Genomic DNA, 9889 nt, shown 5'->3' on the forward strand with positions numbered 1-9889 from the left:
TTTGCTTACCAAGTGTTTGACAAATTGCCTATATGAGTTACGAAACAGATTTTGTTGTTTGGCAACCATATGAGTTGGGTTTCTTGAGAAATTGGGTTTTGATTTATATGGGAGATTGGGTTAATTTTAGAAAAAGGGTTTCCTTACATTTTGAAATGTTTTTGGCATATGTGGTTGTGATTGTGGTGTTAAATATAAATTTGTGCAAGTAATATGAGCATGTGTCTTTGACTGAATTATGTCGTAAATGATTTAGTTCTAGCAAATATTTGTAATTGAATTATGCAATGTGAGGTTGACAACCAAATTGGGTTTGCAATTTGTGTCTTGGATGAACATATATATATATATATATATACACACACAAATATTCAATAGAGATGTTTCTTATAACATAGTTAATGTTTTTACTTTACAATTTTAATGTAGTATTGTTTTTACATTTGTACAAATTTCTTATTGGTGTCTTTTAGGACATTTTCTTTTGGTATTACTTGAAGACGTTTGAGGACATCTTCTTTTAGCCCTTAGTATTTTATGTTATTGTATGTTATAAAACATCTTGTATTATTGTATGTGTTGGAAACAATTTGTATGGATGGATTGAATAGAATACTTGTTTTATTTTTACATTTGGAATGTATGGATCATTTTCTTATAAATGTGTAGTTGACATTAATGTGTTATTCAAGTGTGAGGAGTTAATAATGTAATGACAGGTTACATACAGGAAAAGAATGAAAACAGATAAGTAGCTTTAGTGACGAATTTTCCATCACATTTAGCTACATTTAGTGACGAAATTTTTCGTCACTAAATGTAACTAAATTTATAAAAAAACACTTTCAACGACGAAAATTTTTGTCGCTAAATATAGCTGAATTTTTCAGACTATAGTTTTAGCGACGAAAATATTTCGTCACTAAATATTATCTAATAAAATAAGGTACATGTAGTGACGAAATAGTTCATCGCTGAATAGTATTTTTTACCAGGAAAACATTTAGCGACTAAATAATTTCGTCGCTAAAAGTATTTTTATTTTAAAACAACTCGGATCTTTAGCAACGAAATTTGTTGAAAGTTTTCGTCGCTAATACTCTTAGCGATGGGGCTATAGCAACGAAACAAATTTCGTCACTAAAAAGAAGAATTCATCACTAAAGGTACTAGGCAACGAAATATAGGACTTTTACTTACGAAAATTTTCGTCGCTAAAAATACATTTTGTTGTAGTGTGAAGATATCATGTATGGTAATAATAGATACAATTTATGCAAAAGAAGTTGTCAAGCCTAATTGTGTGTTAAGCATTAAATAACGTAATTAAAAGGTAAATATACTTTGTCTTAGACGTTGATTTTTGTCTCATATTTAATCTAAAATCTTTATTTTTATACTTGAAAATTTAAGAAAATATAAATTTTATAAGGGTTTTACTCACGTATGCCTTTACGACATATATTAATAAACCATTTTAAGATACTTTTTATGTGAAAATTAAAAATTAACTAATTTTTTGACAACTTTTTTAATTTTTCATAATAAATTTTCTAAAATTGATGATTAATGTATATTCTAAGAGCATACATTAACAGAACCCATTTTATAATTCCATCTATGATTTATCCGGTGAAAATGACCAATTTTTATGCATGAAAAGTGTATACCCGTTGCAAAATAAATAAATATATAATTTTACACTAGATTTTGATTGAAGTTTGTTAGGGTACTTTTTTTTTACACCTAATTTTACTTGGGTGCCACCTATTTATTTTCAAACACCACTAATAAGTTATTAGGTTTTCTCAAATATTTTTTGCTTTATTATTATGTTAATCACAAATGTTTCATATCTCATTATCTAAATTAGGTTATGATATAAACTATCACAAAAAGCCCCAAAACTTAAATTTTATCCAATTTTATTATCATATTCTATTTGAGAATATCAAAATTTTCCCCTCAACAAAGTTTAAAATGAAGTTAACTTTTGGACAAGTAGTTTGTTTTTATTTGTGACTATTATTACCATACATGATATCCTCAGTTGTGATTTTCTTAATTACGCCTTTTTCAATCTAATAATTACAACAGCTTTTGTGATAATGTTTTAGAACTATCCTTTTTAATATTTAGGTGATTATTTCACCTTCTAAGTTTCGTAGCAATCCAATATATTATTGGGGTTGACGAAGTGCACCTTCAACGTTCTGGATAATTAGTTTATTTTTAGTGCATTTTGAGCTTCCCCATTTTTGACTTTTACAATTAACGCAGCAAATTTTGACAATTTCTTGTCAACTTGAACGGTAGTAAGAAGAAATGGTAAGCACGAGATTTACTATAAATAACAGCTGCATGGACCAAAGTTTAAACCCATCAATCATCCTCTCATATCCTGTTGACAATGTCTTCCTCACACTTCACCTTCTCCATCTACTTTTTAACCTTTGCTCTCTTTCTCCAAACCATTTTTGGAGCTAGCCCTCTCTTCCATTTCTGTTCAAGCTCAGAGAACTTCACCACCAATGACCCATATGGATCAAACTTAAAAAAGCTCTTGGGTAACCTTTACTATCAAACCCCTCTCCAGGGCTTTGGTCTTGGTTCAGTGGGTTCGTATCCATACCAAACTAATGGACTTGCTCTTTGTCGTGGTGATGTTGCAACCACAGACTGCAAGACCTGTGTCAATGAGGCTAGCAATGAAATTCACAAACTTTGCCCATACAATAAAGGTGCCATTATATGGTACGACAATTGTCTTGTGAAGTACTTGAACAAGGATTTCTTTGGCCAAATTGATAATCAAAACAAGTTCTACATGTACAACTTGAGAAATGTTAGTGAGCCGACAACATTTAACGAAAAAACAAGAAAGTTGTTGAGCCTCCTAGCCAAAGAAGCATCTGTTACACCAAAACTGTATGCAGTTGGAGAGCTAGAGCTTGGAGAATCAAAGAAGCTTTATGGTTTGGCCCAGTGCACTAGGGATCTTTCTAACAGTGACTGCTTCAAGTGTCTTGATGGTGTAATTGGTGAACTTCCCCAATGTTGTGATGGGAAAGAAGGAGGAAGAGTTGTTGGTGGGAGTTGTAACATAAGATATGAGATTTACCCATTTGTCAATTCTTAGATTATGTATGTTCTAGGGTTTAGAACTACCCATATGTCGTAACATAAAATAAAGTGTTTGTAGGAACACCCTTATGATGATTCTCCATTATGGAAGAATGCAGAAATAAAACCTGCTTTGTATTTGTTGGATGTTTCAACTTTCAACCATCCTCATATGTTGTTAAATAAATTTTCTTTTTATGATTGTTATGGATAAATGACAAATTTTGCATCCTTGAATGGACAAGTAGGATGGATGACTTCAAACAACTTAACAGAAAGTCTAATACCACAATAAATTTTAAACAAATTTTACAATTATTGAGGTGGCATTGGAATAAAAGAAAAGTGATGTTAATAGTGGTCTTACATGAAAATGATGTATACATTAATCACAATTTATTACTTTAATAATTGTGAAATTTATTGTATTTGTAATATTGTTAAAAACTTAAACCATAACTATATAGAAATTTTAAATAATTTAACTTATCTCTAATACTTTTATTTATTGGAAATAATACGGGGCATAACATATGTCATAAAATGATCACGTGTCAACCTCGTTTCCTATCCAATACACAAGAGCACTAAAAAGAATTCTTACCCATTTTAAAACAATAATGTAGTACTACATTTTCTGGTTGCCAATTTCTTTTGTGGCAAATAATAAAATAAAATAACAAATTACAATAACAATTATAATAATGAAAAAAAAAAAAAAAAAAAAAGAGAGAGAGAAGGTTGCTAACTGCTCTATATTAATTGTGTATATATACATACATATATATATATATATATATATTATCCTACTTCTCTTCTAATACATCTCTTGTGTAATAATTAACAAGAAAAGTTTTTATTTAAACTAACTCTCACACAATTACGTATCTCTTTTTGCTAGTAGTGTCATATCTGTTTATGTTTCTTATTTTCTTTTTTTGATCAAGCTACCCGAATCCAAGGTAGCGATGGATGAGACAATACATATGATTCCTCCTCTTTTTATATAAAAAATAAATAAATTTTTTGAGAAACAACTGGTGTGTCATTGGATTTTTAGTGTGGTAGAAAGAAAGAATTTTAGAGAGAGAGGGAGAGAGATTCAGAAAAAACAAATCCTTTTTTTTTAATGGTCAAACACACAAACCTTTACCTTTTCCATTTCTTTTTCTTTTTTAAATTATGGTCAAACCATAACTGGTAGACGAAAACCAAGAAACTGGATTAGAAAAAACAAATTTATTATCTTTTTCTAGAACATGTGACCAAACAAGACAAAGTGATGATTATATATAAAATTATAAATGCAAAATCGCCTAAGAAATTACTGTGCCGCAACACCAAACATTCAACTTTTTTACATTGAACAGATGCAATCACGGCAAGTTGGATGGTTCGCTGTAATAGTTGCTTTTCCCTTTTGTCGTGGTGATGTTGCAACCACAGACTGCATGACTTGTGTCAACGAGGCTAGCAATGAAATTCACAGACTTTGCCCATATAATAAAGGTGCCATTATATGGTACGACAATTGTCTTGTGAAGTACTTGAACAAGGATTTCTTTGGCGAAATTGATAATCAAAACAAGTTCTACATGAATAACTTGAGAAATGTTAGTGAGGCAACAACATTAAATGCAAAGACAAGGGAGCTGTTGAGCCTCCTAGCCAAAGAAGCATCTGTTACTCCAAAACTGTATGCAGACTGCAGTTGGAGAGCTAGAGCTTGGAGAATCAAAGAAGCTCTATGGTTTGACCCAATGCACAAGAGGGATCTTTCTAACAGTGACTGCTTCAAGTGTCTTGATGGTGCAATTGGTGAACTTCCTCGTTGTTGTGATGGGAAAGGAGGAAGAGTTGACGTTGGTAGGAGTTGTAACATAAGATATGAGATTTACCCTTTTGTCAGCCATAACTCCATAAGCCTCTATATATACAGACCACCATAAACGGCAAAAAGATGTATATACAAAACAAAGAATGAGAAAATATAGAAAGATAAAAAGATGTATATACAAAACAAAGAATGTGAAAATATAGAAAGAGAAAGTAGAGTTGATTTTATCTTCTTACCCTTACATGTAGCAACAAATCTAAGTGTAGGGTGAAAAAACCGAGGTTCAAGTATTTGAAGAGAGAGTTTCACACATATATACACTTAAATTAGGTTAGAATAAAACTTTTAGGCAAAAATCTAAAACTGACCCCCTAATTTTAACCTTTTTTTATTTCAATTCTCTAACTTTCAAGTTTGCCATTTCAGTTCTCTAACTTTTAATTATTATCAATTCGGTATTTCATTAGATCTCAGTTATTTATTGCCGTTAAGTGAGTTAAAACAACATCGTTTTGGTTTTTTTTTTTTTTTTTTTCATAAATTTCAGAATTAAAAGAAAAGAAAAAAACTATTATTAAAAAACATTTGTCGTTCCCTTACTTGAAATCAAAAACAAAGAAATATTGAGAGAGACCCAAATCCCTAACTTGAGAATTTGGGGAAAAGAATGACCTGGTCTTTCCATGGTATTTCCCCAACTTAGATCAAACCATACCCATGAAGAAGCCTAACGTAATTAATTCCCATGTTCTGCTTAGGATCTATTTATATAAAAAACGACACAGCCCAAAACATAAGAATGGCTGCTCAGTTTATAAAATCTAGAAAAGAAAAAAAATGGAATAGGTATTTTACCTGGTAAGCTTTTATGAGGGGAAGATCTATGATGGAAGGGTTGTTAGCTTGGATTTCGGCAATGGATTCAGACAGCCCAAGACTCTGACAGGACTGTCTCACAGTGAGAGAAGCCAGTGAGTCATTTGTGACCAAGAAAAGTGGCCAAATGAGTCTAACACAGTTGAATCCCATGGAAGCAATCTTCTTGGAGATGGCATCCATGGGCTGCTTGCTAAGGCCCTCAGTCACCATGGGTTCCAGTCTTCCAGATGTGACACCTAATTCACGCATGCCAGCTTCACTCGTTGCCCTCCTACTTCGTCTACAATCCACCTAGAATTGGTCTATAGAGGTAGAGTCATGACTGGCTTGCTTTGAGTTAGGGATTTGGGTCTCTCTCAATATTTCTTTGTTTTTGATTTCAGGAAAGGGGGTCATCGTTCCCCTGAATGTTTTCTTTTTTTTTCTTTTTTTAAATAACAGTTTTTTCTTTTCTTTTCTTTTAATTCAAAAAAAAAAAATGATGTCATTTTGGTTTCGAATCGACAACAATTTAAAGTTAGAGGATTGAAATGATATATCAAGCAGTTAAAGAACTGAAATAAAAAATGCTGAAAATTAGAAGATCAATTTTAAATTTTTGCCAAATCTCCATCTTGCAATAAAAAAAAAAAAAAATTCGTATTATAATTTCCCCTTTGATCTTTTATGAAAAGATAAGGTCATTCTATAGTACCCACTATTTCCTCTTAACCATTTAAATCATTTTAGGGGGTTACCATTTACTGGTAGAATAGGTTAGTGTATAATAGGGGTGTGCAGAAAACCCACCGACCCGCCAAACCCGACCCAACCCAACCCGACCCGCCGGGTTGGGTCGGTTTTTAAGGCTTGGTGGGTTGGGTTGAGTTACAAAAAAAATTTTTATGGCGGGTTGGGTTGGGTCTGGGTCATAAAATTACAAACCCGCCAAACCCAACCCGATCCACCCATATATAATATATATTTAAAATATATTTTTATATTTAATAATTTTTTTAAAATCAATTGTAGGGAACTTTTATATATATATATATATATATATACATTTAAATATATATTATATATTTAATAATTTTAAAAAAAAATAGTTGTAAAACAGTATTTCCTCAGTTCCTTCTACTAATACTAATTTAATATATATATATATATATATATAATATATATTATATAATTAATAAATATTTTTAAATAGTCAGTTCTTCCTATCCTATATAAAAACTAATTAGTTCACACAAATCCTAATAAATTACTATTGTTGTTTAGTCATTAGTGTTGTTTGCTTTTAAAGAGTTACCTTGATACTAATCTTTAGGTTTTTTTAATATTTTCATTTTTTTTTTATACTCAATTTAATAATAATAATAAAAAAATTTCAAACCCATGGGTTCAACCCGACCCAACCCGACCCATGTGGGTTGGGTTGGGTTGGGTTGGACTTATGTGATGGGTTGGGTTGGGTTGGGTTTTTTTTGACCCGTCATGGTGGGTTGGGTCAAAAAATCCCCTCAACCCGACCCAACCCGACCCATGCACACCCCTAGTGTATAATGTCAAAAAAAAAAAAAAAAACTTGCTTCCTCTCTCTTTCTTTCAACTCTGCTCCTCTTCACTGATCTTCACCACATCTGCCCCTAAATCTCAGCTAACCATTTTTCATCCCTTTTTCCTGAATTTTATCCTATAGGTTTGTGTTTATGAATGGTGGTTTTAACCTTTATTTTTTCTCTATTATTTATGTTGGGCCCAATTTGAGAGATTTTCTTTCCTCTAGGAATTTTGGAGCACATTGGGAAAGTTGTGAAATTTGACCTGAAATTCCCTATTCGGCAGATTCAAATTGAAAATGAAGCCATTTGCTTCAATTTTCCCCCAATTGTAATCCATGTGAAATTTGCCCCCTAAAACATTATTTAGCAAATGTATAATGTGAAACTTAGAGAGATTTTGATTTTGGTTTTAGTTCTTGGAAATGGATATCTATTATCCCTAACATTACAACTTCCATATCCAAACATAAACGGGGAATCTAAATATGAAATCGAGAATTTTCCCTGTAAAGGTTGGATACAAAAAACTTATCAACTTTTTCTTTTTGCAACTTTCTTGTGCCTCAGAATAATTATTCAGTTAGATGTGTCTTGGTTCATTCAAAAAAACCTTATAATTATTCAATTACAAAAATCTTTTGTGTGTGAAGCATTGTTCATTTGAAGATACAAATCATTACCATTTTTATTATGGTTGCTTGCTTATCATTTAGTGTGGCATGACATAAACATGGTTTCCTATGGTTACCCAAACATTATTTTTTGTTTTCTCATTATCTGGAAGCGTTAAGTTCTCTATTGAGGTTTTTGTCAGATGCTCCATTCTAGTTTATTGATTGTCTAGTGTAGTAGTAGATTTGTTGGTTTAGTCTGGATGTTCAGGGGCTAGCCCCTTTCTATATCACATTTTCACAATTTGATTATTATGAGACATATTCTAGAAGACATGTGGATAGCGGACTTAAAGTGCATGCCTTGGCAAGCCAAAAAAATTCACTTTGCTAGGCTAGAAAGCAGTTGTATCAGTGCCTAAGCATGCCACAAAATTCAGGCAAACAGAATTTATGCTTTACTTTTTGTAACCTTTTACATACTTCTTGCAAAATTATTGTCTTTGAATTGCATTTCCCCACAATATCTCTACAATGCTCTCCATTGTGATTGTCTTTTTTTAAGAAAAAAAAAAAAGGATTGTGTGATTATGGCTTTTAAGTGGTTGAAATGATGGAATTAAATCTCCATGATCTAAGAGTCAACGATTCTCTACATTTTTAGCTTTCCTATGTAAAAGTCTCAAGCTGTCAAGCCATGTGCAAAATTTAGATTGTTCAGGCAATATCCTGAAGTTTAGGACCATATCCAAATCTCGCCTTCCAAAATCCTACTTTGGCTAGACTCACACTGGATGATGGCCTTTTTTATGTATCCTTTGGATTTGTAACTAGCTAGTGTCATCTACACCGAGTTTTGTAAACACTTATTGCAGAAGAGTTTCTACTTTCTGCTAATGAGTAATGAATTGTGAATTAATGGATTTTGGACTTACAGATGGGATAAACAAGTACTGCTGGTTTGAGAAATATTAGATAAGAATCTGACTCAATCTACTGAAGAAGAGTTTCAAAAAGGAAATCCAATTGCCATCATGCTTAAGTTAAAAAAGGGTGCGGGTCATATGCCACAGGAGGATTGGCAAGGATTTTAGCTACAGATTAATGCGCATTGCAAGTTCATCATTTTTTACAAAATCTTGAAATTTATCTTGTTTTGACAAGTCGAAAAAATTGTTGAAGCTTGGAGAGTATCTTTCTAAATTGATTTCCTAAACTTCGACTAAGATCCAAAAATTGGCCTCTTGCAAGTGTTTTTTTTTTTTTTTTTTTTTGGAACAAAGACGATAGAATTATTGTTTCTTCAAAACACTGTAATACAAGTATAGCCACACCGAAACAGATTGGCTTGGGGGAGATACTAACTAGCAGTAGTATCCCCAAATAGTAAAATTGGAAACATAACATGAACAACCAAAGGCAGTCCTATGAAGATGAAGACCCTGTTTTACACCTGTGCTGTCATCAATCTTTGATACTCGTCAACCAAGCCTGTTGCTCCCTCCATGATAATTCGTGGGTGTACCTGAACCTGCTCAAAGTAATATCTGTTTCTTGCATTCCAAATAGCCCATGCTGTGGCTGCCCACCTCTCCAGATCAGGTAAGCTCAGAATACTCTGCAAACGCTTGAACAGCAGGAAAAAATCATCTTCTTCATTGCTGCGTTTTTGGATTTTCCCCCTAAAAAGACCCCCAAACGTTTCTTACAAATGGACATACCCAGAGCAAGTGTGTAACAATTTCAGGTTCTTGTCTACAAAATTAAAAAAAGTTAACTCCCCATATTTTGTGTTGAACAACTCATTCAGCACCAAAATTAGGAAGAAAATAGACACATGACACAAAATTAAACACTAATTAAAAATTATTACTAGATTTTCTCTAAGTTTT

General features: G+C 32.3%; 1 protein-coding gene and 1 pseudogene across 1 annotated transcript; both read left to right on the plus strand.

Moving 5' to 3' along the window:
* The first annotated feature begins 2390 nt into the window (after positions 1 to 2390).
* On the plus strand, positions 2391 to 3324 carry LOC126706804 (cysteine-rich repeat secretory protein 38-like). Its single transcript, XM_050406360.1, has one exon. It carries the CDS (start codon positions 2411 to 2413, stop codon positions 3137 to 3139), a length of 729 nt encoding a protein of 242 aa, XP_050262317.1. The 5' UTR covers positions 2391 to 2410; the 3' UTR covers positions 3140 to 3324.
* Positions 3325 to 4493: 1169 nt separating this feature from the next.
* On the plus strand, positions 4494 to 5072 carry LOC126704734 (cysteine-rich repeat secretory protein 38-like; annotated as a pseudogene).
* Positions 5073 to 9889: the final 4817 nt, after the last annotated feature.

The sequence above is a fragment of the Quercus robur genome, chromosome 11 (genome assembly GCF_932294415.1).
Source record: "Quercus robur chromosome 11, dhQueRobu3.1, whole genome shotgun sequence".
Lineage (NCBI taxonomy): Eukaryota > Viridiplantae > Streptophyta > Magnoliopsida > Fagales > Fagaceae > Quercus > Quercus robur.